General features: G+C 36.4%; 1 protein-coding gene across 8 annotated transcripts in view; it reads right to left on the bottom strand.

Moving 5' to 3' along the window:
- METAP1D (methionyl aminopeptidase type 1D, mitochondrial) overlaps positions 1-21,027 on the bottom strand; it is a 78,548-nt gene that overhangs the window by 1,921 nt on the left and 55,600 nt on the right. For 6 of the 8 annotated variants that reach the window (XM_024561450.3, XM_053918780.2, XM_024561452.4 and 3 more), the window contains exons 2-7: positions 16,187-16,344; positions 14,104-14,253; positions 12,342-12,490; positions 11,723-11,765; positions 7,507-7,670; positions 921-1,018 (exon numbers count right to left, since the gene is read on the bottom strand). In XM_024561450.3, coding sequence (XP_024417218.1) covers positions 921-1,018; positions 7,507-7,670; positions 11,723-11,765; positions 12,342-12,490; positions 14,104-14,253; positions 16,187-16,344 — 762 coding nt within the window. Of the gene's footprint in view, positions 1-920; positions 1,019-7,506; positions 7,671-11,722; positions 11,766-12,341; positions 12,491-14,103; positions 14,254-15,507; positions 15,542-16,186; positions 16,345-16,648; positions 16,866-21,027 lie in introns of those variants that run through there. The other 2 variants (XM_045196259.3, XM_053918781.2) reach the window with 2 other exon arrangements.

Below are 21,027 nucleotides of genomic sequence, written 5' to 3'. Positions count from 1 at the left end.
AGATGCAAAGGGAAGGCAGCCACCTGGGGTGCAGGCTGAAGTAGGAGGCAAGGTCAGGGGTGACTTCAAACAACTCCAAGAGTTGGTTCTGGGTGGGGCACATGCCTGTGAGGCCCTGTCTGCACTTCTTCCTGGACCTCTTCTGAGCTACCTCCAGTGGGGCTCTTTGGCTCAAGGGGAGTTCTGACCTGTTGCATCTCTAGGGATCTTCAGCAGATGGGTTCCAGGCAGCAGTTCTTCCAGGGACTGTTCCCACCCCAAGCACCCAAGGGGGTGCACACCTGCACAGGGTCCTCCGGTCTGGGTGCAGGTGTGTCTCTTCCTGTGGGTACTTCAAAGGACTCCCTCCTACCCTAATGCCAACGCCCCTACCACTGCTTTGTGGCCTGCCCCCACCTTCCCACTGTGGGATGCACACCCAGGCAGTGAAAAACAGGAGATTCTGGGGAATGAACACAGGGTGGGTATAATCCAGAAATCACTAAAGAGTACATGCTGCTAAATACATCAGCTGTCAACGCTGTGTAGGATGTAATGAAGTTTAACCACAACAGTCAGCAGTCAGAGAAGGGCGTAGAAAAAGGAAACAGAAAACAGTCATATGTGCATGCTGCTGGGGCACTGATGCAGTGGCGTTGTGTTTTCAGTAACTTTTCCTAGACGAGCATTCCTTGTGCCTTCCAGCCATCACTCTCCAAGAGAAGACAAAAAGCAAAATAAACCTTATTTGGGGGCTGAAACTACTGGGCTCTAGTCCAGTAACATAGTAATGTGCTGGTTATGATTAAATGCCCTTTGAATTCTAATTTTGCATCCACACACACAAAAGGATGATAATGTGGATTCAGTTAGAGCTTTAGGAGCAAAACTGCCTTATCCTGATTCCATTCAATAAGTAGCTCCAAAGTTAACTTTCTTACCGTGGTGCCAAATTTCTGGATGTCCATGAAAGTAAGATCCTATCCCATGTCCCACAAAATGTGGACAGACTTGCAAACCATTCTGATGAGTTATGTGGCTTTAAAAGTGACCAAACAAAAATATTTAATTAAATTAGGTAAGTTTTAAGTACATACATAGATAAAACAAAGTCATTTTAAAATATTCTATGAAAAAGAAAAAATCAGTTATATTTAGAGTCAGATAATAACAATATGTTTTTACTATTCTGGAATAAAGTAAAATTTTTTTGCCATTGCTTATAAAATTCCCTTTGGATAACTGAAGAAAAAGGTATGTATCTAACACAGTCGTTTGCTTTGTTTACCTTAGTACAGCATCCAATTCAGATCACTTGTAGACAAGTGAGTGTGCATACACACACATATGCAGATACACACACATACAGATCCATATAACCAAGATATGTGTGCATCTAATGCAGGTTGTAAAAACCTGCCTGGCGTGTATGGGGCTTCATGAAAAGACTGTGCAAATTACTACTGATTTGGGGACCAGAGAAAAAAAATTACAATCTAGAAATGTGACTTCCTACTTCTATAGTTCCCTTATTCTGGTCTATTTCAAAACATTATACATTTTGCTAACAGTCACACTCACACTAAAGGTCAAATCTGCTTTGTCCATATTCTTGAAACACTCCAAAACTTTGTGATCATTTATGATTTCCCCTCAAGACCTATGCCATTGACAGGATTCATAAAGAATGCTTTTTAATCACTGTGATACTTAAGAAAAGCTAGTATTATGATCCCTAATTCTTAATGCTTCATTAGTTATTTCTGCATGCAAATCCTTTGGGGTTCATTTATTCTGTATACATAAAATATAGCACATATACTCCAACCCTACAAGGTTAAAAAGTTGTTTTTGAAATTAGGTATGCCTATTTCTGGGAGTGCCAGAAAGATAAGACCATATATACCATTAACAATTTATATTTTCATGGGAACAAAGGGCCTGAACTCTATTCATAACAATAGAATTTTTAACAAAATCAAAGTTCTGAGATCCCAGAGTTTCCAAAAGACCCTCCATTTAGTTTAACAGGAACTCAAAGGCACTTAGCCAGCATATTTATGAGCATGCTTATCAATACTTTTCTCTCAACATTTTTAACCTTCATCTCCAGACATGCAAAATACCTTCACTTATTCCAGGATATCACTACAAACAGCCACTGGGCAGACTCTCATTCAGATTTCATTTCCACGTAACTGATAGCACTGACGTCAGTAAGCTACCCATGTGCTGAGGACAGGAGTGATAAGCCAATGTCTTTATCCAAGTTGTACTTTATGGTTATTTCTGTGTGTCTTTGCACTTTGGGCAGGAGCTTAAACAAGTTTCCCAAGGCTTTTCTATTTGCACCACACCATTTCTGAATAGAAACTGAGGGTCGAGAGTGGATGGAGGGTGGAATAGATATTATTTAATAAGATATAACAATCTAGATTTTTTTTTTTTACAAAAATGGGCTCTACCTAAACCTGTAAATTATGTTATTTTGGTTTCAGTAAACCTCAGTAATTCTAAGACATTCAATATGAACTGTTCTATTTTCTTTTCTTAAAAGAAAAACTAGGTTTTTTTTAAAGGCTCTAACTGATTGGCAGCCATCACAGCTACATCTTAAATGTGCGTTACATTGGCAGTCTTCATTTTAATTCCCAATGAGAGGAGAGGAAGAAAGCCCACCCTGAAAAACCACTTGGGGTCCTTCCCCCCATCATACCTCTCACTCCTCTTCATAAAGGAAGCTGTGTGATGACTAGGTGGCTAAAGATATCTGAGTGCATTCTCCTACAACAATTTACTGCCTGGATCCTGCTGCAACTTCTGCCTATAGGAGTATCATAAAATGTGTATGTCATGGATGCAAAGGTCAGAGGATTTCACAGCCACGTGGAAAGAACAGCACAAATTTCCCTCACTTCCTTGGTGAAGCACCTATCTCAGTGCCTGATTCCCAGGAGCTAAGTATACACTTCCGTCTGTCTTTCAGAGTGTTTTCCTTTTGGATTGGTAGTTAGCTTTTCAACACATATCTACAGGGACTAAATGGGATAAAAATCTCATCAATGCTCCAAATTTCTATTTAAAAGCACATCCCTTCTATTATATTGGAATACATGGAAAGCTGGGTGGGCAGGGTGCCCAAGAAGTGCCACAGGTGCTCCTCAACACCAGCCATCACAGGGCCCAGACCATTTCTGAGCATAAAGGTCTTCTTGCCCTGGACATTTCACCAGTGAAGTCTGCCTTCTCTTTACTGAAATCTACTGAAGAGAACTCTCCTGGTATCAGCTCTTCTGTTCTGATGTTTTTGTAACTAAAAATCCTCTAAGACAGTAGGACATTTCTGCATGAGCCTGAGCACATTTATGATTTGAAGCCCTTCATATGGAATATTTGGGGAGAGGAAGGAGGGGAAAAAAGGAAGAAGATGTATAAAAGTAGTTTATAAACTTACTTTTAAATTATACTCTGTTATTACAGTTCATGTTTCAGTTATAGTCTATAGTTGAAAGAGAAATCTCTCTTAAGAAATTGCATCTCGTGACCATTTTCTTCAGTTTAATTCCCTTTCATGAGGCAGTTTTCCTCAATTGAAGTATTGTCTGGATAAATTAAAATTCTTAATATATTTCAACTACATTTTTATGACTAAGAATACATTCCCCAAGAGGGCAGAGGAGTACTATATTTAAGTACATACTCTTCTGACAAAATAAAAATGCACATGGAAATAATTTTATTACCATTTTTACATGAACCCTATAAACAGCGCTACTCTCTAAATGGTCACAGTTCTAATGAAAGGATCTCAAAGGCATCTGATTTTGTAAGTTAAGAATTTTACCTTAATGTTCCCAGATTTTTATTTTAAGCAGTAGTCTTTTAATGAAGTAATACAAAAATCCAGGGATTCTCTCATGACAAGGAATGTTTAAGTATAATTAGTAATATTTTTGAAAGCCAACAACTGTTTTCCAAAAGAGTGGTACATTTTTTTTTGTCTTAAACTGGATCACAAATTACTGTATTTTTCTTACAATAGTCCTGAACTTTTATTTGAGGTTCTCTGTTTCTGAAAAGCAGACATGATGGGTTGAAATAAAAGATAATTTATTGCAATGCTTACTTTCATGTGCAAAGAGAAGCAGTATAATTGTAATTTACAGTAGCTGTCAAGAAAAATCCATCACAGATGACATTAAAATGACTTATTTTGCCTGAGCCACTTATTGTTTAAATGTGCATAATCTAATAGAGATTATTTTTAAAAATCTGCTTTATATTCTCCTAAATTAATATCAAAACATATACTTATGAATTAAACATTAAAAACCATTTATTGATACTTTCATCTTGACATTTACAAGTATAAGTTTAGATTATTTTTGATTGAACTGTCACATATTTGTGATGCGTGAATCCACACATTCACAATATTCTCATATGTGCAGATCATAGCATCTAGAGACAATTACAAAAATACAGATTACAGACATACAGATTTAGAAATATTTTGAAGCAAATGAAGCTACAGTGAAGATAATAACACACTGTAACCTGAAGATCACTAGCCCTTGTGAAACAAAAGGACACACAGTGAAGAATGCTTTTCATTAAACTACTGTGTCAAATACTTTTTCAGAGATATTGTCCTACCCTTTAGGTTTCAGAGAATTAAAAAATTTCCTATCAAGACCACTAGGTTTTTGGTAACATAATACTAATAAAAGATGTTTGTTCTTTTTCATGATGTGTCAGTAGAGGGAAGCTATGCAAAACATGGTGAATATCTTAAAATAAATGAGACTGAGTTAAAAGATGTTTGTAAACCTTTGGTCTGTAATGATTCCAAGAACTTTTGGCATAAAGGTGGAGACTGCTTCTTTATTTACTCCCTTGAGAGTTTGCCTGCATAAGAAGAGGTGAGATAATAGATGTCCAGAATCAGAGGCTCAATCCATTAGAGCAAACATTTGTTAGAACCTGGGCCAGTTTCCTGTCCGGTGACAGACATAAACCCTCTAAATAATGAATAATGAAGAGTATTAGGGCAAAAGTAAAAAGTTCATTGTCTGTTATTTTTTACATAGTTTTGTAAGTGCTGTTGTTGGGACTGATCTGGGTTTCTAAGGAGCTGGTACATGCAAATTCATAGTCTGAAAAACTGGCCTTTGCATCTAAATAGCTAAAATTCAATGTCACTTTCAATTCTACTCTTCTTTTTTTTTTATGTATCTAGAATTAATGTAGTGAATATGTAATGAAATGCATTATCCTGCATGGAGATTTATCAGATTTTCCGACTGAATGCTATGCTTTGCTAGTACTAGCTGGAATTCACCTGCATGTTGGTGTGGCGTGTGGCTCTTTTTTGTAAACAGTTAAGTCGTACACAAAAAAAGGGAACAAAGGTCAGCACCCAGCCGCCACTTGAATGTGAGATTTTTCTTTTTATTCCCCTTGATGTATACTAGGCTCTGTGTTATTAGTCTTAATGATGGAAAATTGTAGTGTTGATACAAATCTTTTTTTCAAAGTAGTAGGCGGGAGCTCCATTTGTTAGTAAGTTTTTTTGTGACTAAAAGCCACGGACAGTACATTTATGTAGCAGTAAAAGGCCTAGATGCTCTTTCCATAGCAGAGCTAATTATTCCCACTGTGACCTTACTGATCTAGCCTGTTCCTAGTACATCTCATCTGCACGCCTGTTCCTCTGTGTAGATGGTGTCAGAGAATATGAAAAACCCTATAATGAAACCATTTTCATGATGGAGAAAGGCTACTGGAGTTGCACTTGCTACAAAGAGGCTCAATTATATGAGTAATTGTGATAATTTTCTACATTCATAGCCTTCAATGGGGAAAAAAGAATGAGAGCCACAAAGGAAAATTACTTTAACAAGAAAGTACAGAGAGTAAAAATGGAAGAAGAGACAAAAAGGGGAAAAAATAACCAGAAAAAAAAAAGTTTAAAAAATAGATCTGGAGGGAGGAATAGCGAGACAGGGAGAACAACAGAAATGCTCAAAAGCCCATGTGCAGCTGTGTTGCACAATTAAATTGAATTTTTTTTCTGTAGTTGATGAATGTGACTACTGCAAATGTGCCTCTGTAGTTAGCTATCATTTGTTGTTCCGTGACAGGAAAAGGATAATTACCTCTCAGAGAGAATCAAAGGCTGACATGCCCTTTAGACACAGCCATGAATGCAGCGCTCGATAGAATGCTTGAATAAGAATCTAGTGTTCTCTGCCCCCTTCTACTGAAGAATAAATTTTGTTAAAATGCAAGAGCACCACCAGTAAATTTGTTGAACCCTAGGTGTTCAAAAATATGAGGTACATCTATCGACTCATCCCATTTGCAAAAATAAAACTGCATTTTGAATTCATTTCTATTATATTCATGGACAGTAAGATAGTGAGATATGCATTAAATTTCTTTTCCCAGTAGGGGTCTGATTCAACATTTCCTATGAAAGAACAGAGAGACACTATCCTTTTTTCCCAGGCTAGTTAGCCTATAATTTCAAACTGTCAAAAACACAATTTTGTTCAAAGTCTTCAATAAAAGCTTCTCAGATATAACCCAAAGTGATTTTACTAAAGTTTGATTCAGACACTGTTACAATATTTTTAAAGCCATAAATACATTTAACTGATATTTTTCTGCCTTTTTTTCTTAAAGCATTTGAAGGTTTATGAAGAAAAAAAGGCATCATCTTTTCAAGGTGACTAAGCTGTCCATCCTTCAGAGAAATGGGAAGTACTCAATGGTTCATATTAATGAGAACAGTACTTTAAAAGGTACTGATGTGATCATCTTAACAAAATGCATTACTTTGAAATGAAAACATGTATTCTGCATGTCTACTTCAAAATAGTTATGGGGAAAAAAGATCTAAAAGTAGGTAGGTAACAGATTACAAAGAAAAGTCTTGAATTCAGAAAATACACATACACTAAAAAAGCAAGCACAAAATGCTATGGGAAAATAAACAATGGCTTACAGGAAAAATGAACCAGACCAAAAAGGACAGAAGATCACCCTTTTAGGCTGTTTGCTAATCCACTAATTTGAATGGTAATGCTTGCTTGAGCTAACGCTTTTTTCCTCCGGATCATAGGAATGCATTTCACCTCATTCCTTTATAAAATTTAGCTTTTGTCCTGTCTCATTATCCCAGTGTTAAGATGCTTAGTCCCTTCTTAGGTACTTTATTCCATGTTTGGTGTGATTTTGAGTAAAGGAACACTACAGACCAACATGTCAGGCTAAAACAAAAGCAATCCTATAAACATTGCTTGCTACTTCTATGAATTTCTTTGCTAACCTGGATATGTCACTTTTTTAAAATCTTTTTTTAAAAAATCCAGGAACAACATTGCAGCCTGGCAGTTCACATACTGATATCAGACTGAAATGATGGTTCTGAATCATAAAACATGTCATCAACTTTATACCAAGCTACCAATAACCTTTGTACCATTTGCCAACCCTCCCTTTACTTGTCAGTGTAAGGCTTACCTGATTGTGTTTCCAATTACAGAGAAGGGAGCCCCTGCTCTGCAAGCTGCAATTGCTTCATCTCTACACCTCCTGGCAACAGCCACTAACTTTTTACCACATTCATCCACATTGCCCACCAAAAAGGTTTCAGAGGTGTCTCCATGGTAGCCATTGTAATAGACCTAAACACAGGCAGAAATTTAAAAATATGTCTTTGTTTAGAAATATACTCTTCCAAAGTATACATTGGATTCATGTATGTATTTGGTGCATTCATGTGTTTCACCCTTCCAGAATTACTCTTAAGTTTACGTACAAAAAAAGAAATAGATACACTGAGACCTTGCAGAAATTTAAAAGATGAAGCCATGCAATATTATAAAATTTTAAAATAAACAAATGACTAGTATGGCTATTTCATTTCAGCCTTATGATCAGCAATGCTATAGTAACATTTTGATTTCTCATCTTATTTTTGAGAAGACAAAACTATATGTGCAAAAATTAGTTACCAAAGACACTGACTCATGATTGATATAATAGGTTTAGAGAAACCAGAAATATTTAACACAGTGAAAACTTTCTTCAGTGTCATGAAGATAGTCAATCTTTTATTTAGCACTTCTATACTGGTACGTCATATATAATGACAAGAAAAATAAGATAGACACGTCAATATTATAACAGACAGTAGGAGAATTTAAATCGAAGAATTGAAGTGGCTCAAAATAGGAATAAAAAATCTTGCCTGGAAGTGAAATCTTAATTGAATGTTCCAGAGAGCAGAATGTTAACAGAAAACACTATGCATCAATATTTAAAGACTAAGAATATAAGAAAACAGTGTTAAGAATAAAATTATTAAAAACATAATTTTATCACTCTTCAATGATTCAGAAGTCCCTGTTGGATCTTGAAAGATACCAGATTCAGTATAAAAATCAATAATTACCAACCACTATAATAAAGATAAAAGGCTAAGAAGACTAGTTGAATATGGATCCATTGATGCAGCATGGAATTTTCTATTTTGCATAAATTTGTCCTATGTAATTATTTTTCACATTTCTTTCTCATGAAATAAAATGCAGAAAATGTTACAAAAATTTATCTGAGCTTTCTGTTTTAATACTGAATTAATGTCTTAAAACTGCATATAATTCTGCATTAAAAAAAATACTCTTCCACACACTTTGAGGGAAGCAGGAAAAGTTTTTACTATGTTTTCATTTTAAAAGTCAGGAAACTGCCCTGGCCAGGTAGCTCTGTTGGTAGGAGCATTGTCCCGATATGCCAAGGGTCGTGGGTTCAATCCCTCGTCAGGGTACATTCAAGAATGAACAAATGAATGCATAAATAAGTGAAATAAAAAACCGATGTCTGTCTCTCTCTCTCTTCCTCTCTCTCTTGAAAATCAATAAAGTAAACAAATTTAAAGTCAGGAAACGGAGGTAGGCAAGTATTTGTCTAAGGCTAATGGCAGACTGTGGAAGTAGATCCAGATTAATATGATAGATTATTGATTTGTAATCCAGTGTTTTCTATACTGTACCAAAGTACCTTAATTACCTTGCAATACAACAGCATTTTATACATTTATTCCCATTTGCAATCCAAAAAAGTACAAGCTTTAATTTTACACACAAGTATATAATATTTACTAATAAAAGAGTAATTATTTAAAGCTTTTGTAACTGAATGTTTGTATAACTGCTATTTAAGTAAAAATGTATTTAAAAATCTTTATTTGCCTTTTCATATTACTTTTGCTAGCTTTCAAAATGACTACTTGAAAGAGTCAATATATGTGGCAACAACAATGCTTCTGAGAGTCTGGGACAGTTATCTACAATTGCTGTTTGTACCAACAAACTATTCTTGTTTTCTACTTCATTTATTTAACAAACATTTATTGAGCAACTAGTATGGGCATTGCATAGTCTATTTTTTTAACATTCAATGTTTAAGGGAAAAAGAAGTCTTTTCTGTGGTATATTCTAGACATAAACAATCATAAAATGCAGTGAGTATTTTCTAATAAAATATAGACTCTAATAAAATATAGGATATAATAATGGAGTCTTTCACTTAATAAAATATTTTTTGCCATTATGAAATTATGTGAATGTTAAAAATGGAAGTGTGTATTGAAAGTCTTCAGGAAACTTGGAAAGGCATGGAATATTCTCTTTGAACACAATGGTAGGGAAGAGTATGCTTAATTTCATTCTAAGCGGTGATATTTTATTAGGGGTTGATTAGGTGAGATAATAAATGTAAAATCTCAAATCAGGTACAATCCCAAAAAATCAGGTACAATCAGGCACAATCCCAAAAAGTTCCATGAAAAATACTTCATTTCAGGCACATTTCATAAAATACCTCCTTCTACATGATTCTGAGTTGGAAAGAAACCAACAGAATATATGTGGAGCAAATGTTCAAGTATTCTAAGTAGGACAAAATGATATAGGAAAGATAGGCTTTCCTATATCAATAAAGGAATCTTTGGGTATATGTTTACACAAACTGATATGAAGAAAAAAGGTTGAATTTGAACTAAAAATCTGACTGAAGTCAACTGCTGGATGCAAATTTCCACCTCCTTCCCACTCCTACCTAGGTGTCATGCTCTGGATTTAGAATAACTATTATTACAAATATTTCCTCTGCACCCCTATGTTCATTGCAGTGTTATTTACAATAGCCAAGATTTGGAAACAGCCCAAGTGTCCTTACGTAGATGAGGGGATAAAAAAGCTGTGATAAATTTACACAACAGAATACTACTTAGCTGTAAAAAAGAAGGAAATCTTACCTTTTTCAACAGCATGGATGAACCTAGAGAGCATTATGCTAAGTGAAATAAACCAGTCAGAGAAAGACAAGTACCATGTGATTTCACTCATATGTAGAATCTAATGAACAAAATGAACAAAAACAAATAGAAACAGACTCACAGATACAGAGAACAGTCTGATAGCTGTTAGAGGGGAGGGGAGGTGTAGGGGCTGGGTGAAATAGGTGAAGGGATTAACAAAAAAATAACCTCCCCAAAAACAAACCTCATAGACACAGATGACAGTATAGTGATTATAAGAAGGAAAGGGGGGTCGGGGGAGGTAGAGGGTAAAGGGGGGATAAATGGTGATAGAAGGAGACTGAACTTTGGATGGTGAACACACAATACAATATACAGATGATGTATTACAGAATTATACACTTGAAACCTATGAAATTTTATTAACCAATGTAACCCCAATAAATTCAATAAAAATTCAAGCAAAAAATTTCCTCATTAATGGAAACTGTACTACTTGAATGCTATCTCAACTATCAGATGTATACACTATATTTAAAATTTATTTATTAATCATTACATATATAGAATTTATTTATAACTTACATAATCCAAAGATATATCATTATAAAACTTTTTAGCAAAATGAACTGCCAAAGCACAAAGAAGCTGAGTCTGAGAACAGCCAAGAGGTAAGAATACTAGAAAAGGTTTAGAGCTTGTACAATTTGAAGTTCCTATGTTAAATTATTTTGGGTTGTTATTTAAAAGAAAGGCTGTTAAGCATTTGGTGAAAACTTAGTTTAGAGAGGACACCACTCTGCCTGTATGCTTTGAGTTCAAGGCTCTCTATACCAGAAATGGAACACGACGCTACCTTCAGGGATTTTAATAAATCTAAGGAACACTGCTAGCGAAAGAGTTGCTGTCCAAATAGACTGACACACAGGCCAACGTAGCCCCTAATGACAGAGTAAGATAATGACAGGCCCCACTCAAAATCAGCAGGAAGAGGAAGATCAATCTTGGCAGAGTGAAGGAAAAATGCTGGCTTTCTTCGCGTTAGCTCATCTCATACATATCTAGCTTCAGCAGCTGCCCAGTGCTGTGGTGCTCTGCATTAACTACACAGTGGATCAATAACAATTACACCTTCTCAAAAACATGACACATAGCAGGATTGGGTTGACATTTCACTTAGGCCAACATTGATCTCAGTGCATCTGATTCCAGGCCTAAATTCAAGTCAGGCCTGGGTTTACTTGGAATAAACACAGAGTTAAAGACAAAAAAGGAAACCAGCTGCTTGCGTCTGGATCCAGAAGTAAACAGCACTTCCATCGGTGCAGTTCACATTTTCAACCCGCTCTTCTTCCTGTTGCTACCAGCAATTCTGAAGTTGATCAAAGACTATTTTTTATATGATTTACTCACCGTGACATCAATGTTGATAATATCTCCATCCTGAAGAGGTCGACTGAAACATAAACAGGAAAAATGGTGACAGACAGATCTCAATAAAAGGAATATAAAAATAAATGCCTAATGACTGCTATCACAAGGCCAATGAATTGCAATGATAATTTGGAGTAGAGGAGAAAATAAGTGGAATAACTATATCTAATCTTAAACTTATGTTAGTCACATCAAATTTTACAAGAAATACATAGTAGGAGCATATTACCACTTATAAATCTACGATTAAAAAAAGTACATACTAGTTACCTTAATTTTGCAGAGAGCCAAAACAACAGTTGATAACCAATATTTACCTACATTTGGATTTTTACCATTTATACAGTTAAAACATAAGGAGGTAAAAGAAGTATTTAATGCAGAATCACTTTTTGGGATTACATACAGCTTTAACATTAAATGGGAGTATCACGTCACTTAGAAGCAAAATACTTCAAATTTTTTGTTTTACCATAATTAGCTTCAAAAGTTTGCAGGTGGGTTTCAATTAAACAATAGTGTCTTTCACCATATGTGCTAGATCTTAGTTTCACGTTTTAGTTTCCAAAGGAACAATATGTTATTAAGCAATGAATACCTGTCAGGAATACCATGACAGAGCACGTTGTTTACAGAGGTACAGACAGACTTTGGAAAACCTCCGTAGCCTAGAGGTGAGGGATAGGCATCGTGACGGACGATTTCCCGATGAACAAGAGCATCTATCTCTTCAGTTGTCATGTCGACCTAAAATATTAAATAAAGAAATTGCTCAGTGACAGGTGAAGACATTTCCTGTATCTATTGACTATGCTTGTAGCCACAGAACTTCCAGGTGAAATTGTATAAATCTACTTTGATAAACTTGTGGTACAAGATGTTAATTAATTCTAATTGACATTGAAATCTTAAATTGTGTCTTTTTGACAATCATTTAGGTATATGGTGATGTTATAGTCTATTAGGAAATGGCAATTTTAAACTCTTAAGATCCTTCAGATCATTTGTGAGTCATTAAATAACATGACTGCTTTTTAGCCTGAAAATTTCAAAAATATGTAGTTAGGCAATTCCTTCCTCTCCCCCAATGATTAGCACCGTGGGCAAATAGAAGCATATAAATAAATACTCGAAAGACTTGTCAGGTTAGACGACAAAATTTGAAAAGTAGGTCGATCCACACGTTTATATCTCAGAAACAGGCCGTGGGCTCTGCAGCAATGGCATGGGGATTATGGGCCATCATTTAAAAAAAATGAGTCTGATACATTTTTTACACATGTTTAAAAAATTTACAGTTTTTAAAAAAATATGATTGATTATTTTAGGAAGAGATAGAGAAAGAAAAACATCAATTTGTTGTTCCATTTATTTATGCATTCATTGGTTGATTCTTGTACGTGCCCTGACTGAGGATCCAAGCTGCAACCTTGGCGTATGCAGGCTACACTTTAACCGACTGAGCTAACTGGCCAGGGCCCATTTTTTACAGATTTGATTTTCACTGATCTTGATTTCTTTCATAACTAAATAAGTCAGTTTTTAAAAAAATATTTTTCTCTTACTAGAAGCTATCCAACTGCCCTCAAACCAAAAGAAAACTATAATTGAGTTTTGTGAGCACATGAAGACTTTCTTCATAAACTCATAAATCATGAATAAAATTCTAAAAGAAAATCTTTTATTAAAAATTAACTATTAAATAATTTTGTGCTATTTTATATTCACAGTACGTTATTTTGCTATAACATGTTTATGACACAGATGATACCTTCCGTGATTTCACTGTTGAGTCTCACTTCCTAAATTCTGCCCACATTTTTGAAACTATAGGCCCATATTTTCTTTTATGATCCTTATATAGCAGAGTGTTTTAGATTATTCTGAAAGAACTAAATCTTGTAGTAAGACAGTTGTACATAACATTGCTCTATTACCCATAGCTTTGTGTATCTGGTCTGATTTTTTTTGCAGAGCAAATGCAAGAAAATAGGAGACAAAGGCTGAGGCAAGCAACTCTGCAGGCACATGAAAATAATGGAAATAATGTGGGGAATAAAAGCAGAAACTACAGGCAGGAGGAAGGGGGCAAAAGTCAAAGCCGGTTGCCGTCGATCAACTTGGATAGGCTGATTGAGCCCAAAGCATCTCCAGAATTCTGCTATTTAAAATTGAGTTTGGATTTTAAATAATCTCCTGAATAAACACATAAAATAATGTAATCCCCTTTCCCTATCCCAAGGCCTTACTTAATTATTAACAAATTAGATGTGTACAAAAGAACAGTTAAAAAGGGAAAAAGGAAAAAAAAGAGGATTTGTTGCCCCTTATGTAAGTCTTGAGGCTTAGTGAGACGCCACCTTTAAACTCTTCCCAGCCAGGAGGAGGACATGACGGGCCAGCTGACAAGCTTGACGAAGCCCTTGAATCTGATCTTCATTCTTAACTTCTATGCTGTCTCCCCAGTCGGGTACAATGCCTGTCGTCACATAGTCTGGCTTCTTTATGTGCTGGAGGAAAAAGGATTGAAAACGAAGATCAGAACCCAGCGCATGACAATGGGATCATTTTTTCAGACACAACCTCCTGCTTCATGGAGCTCTGCCCTTCCTGCTGGAGTGCCGACCTCCAAAGCCAGCACAACAGAGCCTCCAGGCTGCCCCCAGTTCCTTCCCCTGCCCTTTTGAACTTAACATTGCCTGTTAGTGCTGTCTCTGGATGGTCTGTTAACCTCACTGTGCTTTGAGACAAACTGGACTGAAGTAGACTTCTGGTCAAAACAAACAGTAGTTTTCTTCCTTCTCCCAACCCCGTTAGAACCATACTGTCATTGATAAAAAATAGCACCAAGCTTCCAAATTGTTAAATGGCTAATTAAGAGTACTTTCATCTTCTTAACACAAAGATAAAATTTATGCAAAAGATAGTTCACAACACCCTCTCTTAATGAATATATGTAAAAGGCTGACTGTCAAGGCCACTGAAGCCCATTACATGTATACTTTCTTACACTTCTCAACTGTACCCAAACTAATAATGGCTAAAGAATAAAACAAAAGAGCCTTTCTTTTCTTTATTTTTTAAGTACATAAAACAATAGCTAGAACATTTCTAACATTTGTCAAAAACTAACAAAGTATCCCCCCAAATTCAAAACATTCAACTCTGATTACTTTTGTAAAACACTCTCCATCACTTACTTAAATCCATGGGCAGTATGCAGAAAATAAACACTATCTTACACATAGAACTTCTCTCAGTCTCCAAGTTTTGCACAGCTCTTTACAAACTACTTATGGAAACTGCTACATAAGCATTGTTGAACACTACCCACTAAGGAGTTGAGAAACATAGCACTATTCAACTGATATCGCAGCAACTCTGGAAGGGCATCGTGCAGGATTTAAGGACCTGCCCTTACTCTCATGTTCAGATGGGCTTTCTGAGACAGGTAACACCATTGCCTGGGTTGCCACAGCTGAGCTATGGATGAGCATCTCTCTGCTGCAGCTTTCCACCAGTGCCCACAAAAGCTCCTAGTCTCCCCCACAGACTCTGTGCTCTTGTCTCTGCTTTGTGATCTGGCCAGGTTACAACGACAGGCAGAAGGGCTATTGGGTTGTCACTGGAATCTAAAACAATACATTAATCTCTCCAGAGATTTCTTTTTCTTTTCCACCTAAGAAAATACCAGGAACATACTTTGGGCTCTGGTAGCCTGTCTTGTCAGCCCTTTTGTTAAAAAAAAGGGGATGGTCACTCACCTTCAGGAGGTATAATATACTTAATGTGGGTTCACTGTAAAAAAATGCATAAAAAGGGGAAAGCAGGTGATTTTTTGCGGCAAATCTATATTTCTTTCAGCTATTCTCGTTCTTTCTAAATAACTCACACACCTTATTTATATTGCATTAAAAAAAGGATTGTTTTCCCACAGAATTCTAATTTCTAGAAAAAGAGTCAAGAATTCTCCAAGACAAGATGTTTAATTTGCTGTGAAGAAGATTCAAAGAGAGCAGCATTAATAACATAAAAAGTATAAAAGCAGGCTTCAGGAAAAACAATCTAGTATATTAGTTTCAAGTAATCTCTCTTGAATGATGCCAATTTTATATCATTTTTTCCTTTAAAAAAAACTAAAAAAAACTACATATGTGTAGTTTTATCTTCATGTTAGAAATTTAATATAGAAAATTTCATGATAGAAATTTTAATTCTAAACAAGTTAAGCAATTGTAAGCTCAGATCTTTATTTTAAAAAATTGACATTATATAACTGCAGTATATTAAAACTTCTCAAATCACAATGTAAAATCACAAACTAAGTTTAAAAATTATGATTCGAACAGCTTAGAAATCAAAGGTGCAAAACCATTAGATTGCTTCTGCAGCTAACCTTTATCCTGGCTGGAAAAAAGCAGCAGATAATAGACAATACAGTACCTTAGGGACTGGATGAGCTGAAGAAACTGTAGCCGGCAAAACTATACTGTGTGAAATTTCTCTTTGTCTCCGGAAAAAGAAATTTCTTCTTTGTTGACTGCTTGACTGCTTGTGTAAGTAGATATGATTGAGTGGTGAAGAGAGAATTCTATGACAACCTAGGAGCAGAAAGAGACATATTTTAAGTAAAGAAAACCTAACATAGTGCTAAATTTTAAGATGTTGCGTAGTTGCCTATTAAATCATTATTCTAATCCCTTACTGGCTCAAAAAGGAAAAGCCCCAAATAGAAAAGCAGTGGCATTCTGAGCTCTAATACAATAGTAGCACAGCATATTTATTAGCTAATACTATGTTTACATAAATGTTTGACAATGGAAAACTCTACTCTAATGAGAAACAAACATATAGAAACATCTGCTGAGCACCAGGTCTATAAAAAGAGCAATTTCTATGTGGTACCTTATGCAGCAATGTCCTGGGTGACCCTAGATTTGGGGAACCGTTTGGGTGGCTTTTTATCCTTTAAAGCTGTGAAGAATCATGGACAAATTGCCAGCTGCACTTTTTGCCCTCGGTTGGATTACTGCTCTGTGTTAAGTTCATGTGCAGTGGGGCATCATCCTGAAATTCACTGCGATGAATGCTCAGGTCAAATAAAGACTAGATAGCAAAAATGTAGGGTATAACCCTGAAAGAAAATGAATGTAGGGTCTTAAATTACCAAACAGGAATTTTGAAATACCTACCAACATTTTAAATGCACATTTCCTTTGACTCAGCAATTTGTTCTCCTATGACTTTATGTTGAAGATACTATACAATGATGGACATAAGAAGGTGAACCCTACTGCAGCATTGTTTGTGGTAGAAAAAATGGGAAATAACCCAAATGTCCATTAGTAGGGAACTGGTTAAATATATTATGGTATATCTACACAATAGAAAACTATGGACTTATGAGTATTAAAGAGAATAGGCTAAATCATCTCTAAGTATTGATATAAAAAGAGGTCACAGTACATTGCTAAGAAAATAGAAAATGCTGAACATTATTATAAAAGCCCATTAATGTAAAAGAGCCTATACATTTATATAATCTTGAATATGCCTATAATATTTCTGAAAATTGGTATTCATCAATAGTGGTTATTTCTGGGTCATGTGATTGGCACTAGGGATGAAGACTTCTTGAGTCATTTTATTTTCTTTCTATACTGTTAGATCTTTTTAAACCACTTACTTGGATAACTTGTAGACTTAAAATAGTAATTTAACCTCACCCCCAACATAACTGCATGTCAGGGTCAGCAAACTACATCCCAAAAGCCACGTCTGGCCTGCTGCCTGTTTTTATACATCCCACCACCTAAAAGTGATTTTTATGTTTATAAGTGGTTGAAAAAAATCAAAATAAAAATAATATTTTGTAACATGAAATTATATGAAACTCAAACTTCAGTCCTCCTAAATAAAGCCTTATTGGAAAAAAATTACCCTTATTTGCTTACAATTGTCTGTGGCTGCTTCTGAGCCACAGTGGCAGAGTTGAGTGGTTGTGACAGATCTGGCCCTTTACAGAAGTTGCAGACTCTTGATCTAGAGCACTGGTTCTCAAATTGTGGTACCCAGAACAACAGGATTAGCATTATATGGAAAAAGGTGCAAATTCTTGGGCCCCTGCTGATTCAGAGACAATGGGATGAGGCCAGCAATCTGTGCTTTAACAAGCCCTCAGGGTGATTCTAATGCACACACAAGTTTGAGAAGTACTGGCCTAGAGTAACCTTTCAGCTGTCAAACATAATGGAAACATGGACTGCAGATGAGTACTGGCCCCAGGCCTCAAGATGTCTAAATTATTTGGGAAAAGGCACCTATGTGAACAAACCCCAATGGCCAAGGATTGAGTGTTGTAAGTTTTACTCAATTATGTTCTTTCATAAAGTTCCATTTAATATTGTGGAATCAAACTTATAGAAGTGTTTTAGGTATTATTTTAAATAATTCCAAATACTGGACAAAATGTCTGCAATATCACTTAAAAAAAGTAGTCTGAGGTATGTACATATTCCCCAAAGTTTCTAAAGTACAATATTCCCTAAAGATAATCACTATTCCAAGATTGTCAAATGGTAAATGAGTGTCAGAAAAAGGCAGGTGATTAGAAAACAGAAGTCTGGAGTTTCATCTCAGCTGTATCACTTGCTAGTTATGTGGTCCTGAGCAAGTTTCTTCTTTTGGGTCTTTATTGTTCCATTCCACAGTTGAAGATTGTGAGGCACACAAAGGTAACTTCCCTGGGGACACGCAGTAAATGCCAAAGCTGGGGGAAAGCAGGCTGAGTTGCTCCTACAAAGTTTATTGCTTTTCTCACATGCATGAGAAAAAAATGAGCTAACACACATGGAAAAACCCAGAAAGTGTAAAAGGAACCATAACACTATTAAAAGTTACTATTATTGCCCTGGCTGGTGTGGCTCAGTGGATTGAATGCTGGCCTGTGAACTGAGAGATCACAGGCTCAATTCCCAGTCAGGGCACATGCCTGGGTTGCGGGCCAGCTCCCCAGTTTGGGGTGGGTGAGAGGTGGCTGATTGATGTATCTCTTGCACATTGATGCTTCTCTCCCTCTCTTTTTCCCTTCCTTCTCCTCCCTCTAAAAATAAATAAATAAAAAATTTTAAAAAGTTACTACTATTAAGTTATTTTTCCAAAAGTAGTAATGGGTTGACCTAATCCATCCCCTCTCTCAAGACAAGCTCCCTTTGTTGACCAAACATATGATTCAGTGAGAAGTTGGGTGAGCGGTCTGTGGCTATGGAACAGAAAATCTGGATCACAGCTAAAGCAAAGTAAAGGCTCAAGCGGAATCAATCTATGACTATGGGCCCCTTAACTGCATCAGCAGGTTGGACCAAAGACATACTTTTCTGAGGAAAGTATGTATTATGATACTATTAATAATGACAACACCGATAGAGTAACAATAATAGTAGGTAACATTTAATGGCCACATTCTTTGAGTAACACAGTGCTAGGTGCTCTGCCTACATTATCTCTTACCCACTGTGTCAGGTGCACAGGCAGCTGTTGTTGTCACTATTTTACAGATGAGGAAGTAAGGCTCAACCTCTGGGGATGGGTCAAGGCTGGCCCTGCCTCAGGTCCTCTAAGTCCCAGTCCAGGGTCATGTCTGCCACCCCACGCTGCCTTTCAGCAATGTGCATGGGCTCCAGAAGCCAGCATGCCTTGCTTTATAGAATGTGTCTTTTCAGGGAATGGATTTTAAAGAAAGTGGTTTTTTAATCGTGAAAAAATAAATATCACAGAGCCAGCCAACATTTAACATAAAGGTAGTTCCCATGAAAATTCTTAGAACTGACTTAATTGGGAAACATTGTGGTAGTGAAAGCAGCATGAGCTTTGAAGTCTGACAGGTGTGAATTAGCAAAACTTCTGAGCCTCCCTTCTGTGGCCACTGCATGGGAACAGCACTGGTTTCCTCACTACTGGGCTGTGTGAGCATTAGCTGAGACAACCACGTAAACCATCTTTAAAAAGTAGGTGCTCCATGAATGTTAATTTTTTCCTTTCCTTTCTCAATTCTTTTGACATGTTTACCTTGGACCTCTAAATTTATTTATTCTTTTATTCAACAACTACTTACTGAGCTCCTCCTATATGCTGTGGATGCAGAGTGAACCATGTGACAAAACCCTTGCTCTTATGGAGTTTATATTCTGTGGTGGGATGCAGACAAGAAGCAAACAGATACATTAGATTATATCAAGTGATGATACATATGATGCAAAACAGGCCAGAGTAACACAGCATAGGCTGGCTCCTGGGAGCTAACTTCTACTCCTGGTCCTGCCAAAAGCTAACTCTGTGACCTTGAGCAGTTACATTAACAGTGAGCCCTGACTGAGAGCTTACTGGTGCCACAGATGCTACCAGCGACATAGGATGCTTAGTAAAATGAGGGAGTTGGACTTCATAATCTGTGAGGTCCTTTTTAACTCTGACATTTATGCCTTCATTCAGCAGCATTTGACTGTCATGCTATACATTCCAGGTAATGGGATGATGTAGACTCTGATCAATTTTAGGACTCATGAAGATATATTTTTTTAATTTTTTAAAGATTTTATTTATTTATTTTTAGAGGGGAAAGGAAGGAGAAAGAGAGGGAGGGAAACATCAATGTGTAGTTGCCTCTCACACGCCCCCCACTGGGGACCTGGCCTGCAACCCAGGCATGTGCCCTGACTGGGAACTGAACCAGTGACCCTTTGGTTCGCACAGGCCAGCACTCAATCCACTGAGCCACACCAGCCAGGGCATGAAGATATTTTTTCAATGTGGCTGATAACACAAAAGAGAGCTCATCTTTATCAGTATTATCAAGTTCAAGTACATAGTCATTATAGAGGGAATCTTTTCTATGTACTTAAACTTGAAGCACGAAGTCATCAGGCTTCCACTAAGATATATGGATGAGGCTTTTGAGACAGTCACCTCTAAGATGAACAGTATTGTCAATGTACCTGTTCTGCCAAGTGATGGGCTCACTGCTGAATAGATGCAGGCACATTCACACGTGACAAACATTGGGAACACAGCCTGAACATATCAAATTTGTTAACAATTATGGTTCAGCAGTGTACTCAGCAATTCCACTTTCATAACATACTTCTTTATTTGAAGCAAAATCCTTTCTTTCAATCTGATAAAGGACATCCTATAAATGTTGTTACAAGATAACAGGATAATAAGGTACCATACCATTTTATTCCACTATTCATTACAAACCAGAAAAAAAAATTCTAGTGTTCTCA

Source organism: Desmodus rotundus, chromosome 2 (genome assembly GCF_022682495.2).
Source record: "Desmodus rotundus isolate HL8 chromosome 2, HLdesRot8A.1, whole genome shotgun sequence".
NCBI classification, from domain to species: domain Eukaryota; kingdom Metazoa; phylum Chordata; class Mammalia; order Chiroptera; family Phyllostomidae; genus Desmodus; species Desmodus rotundus.
This window is presented reverse-complemented; position numbering and strand designations above follow the sequence as displayed.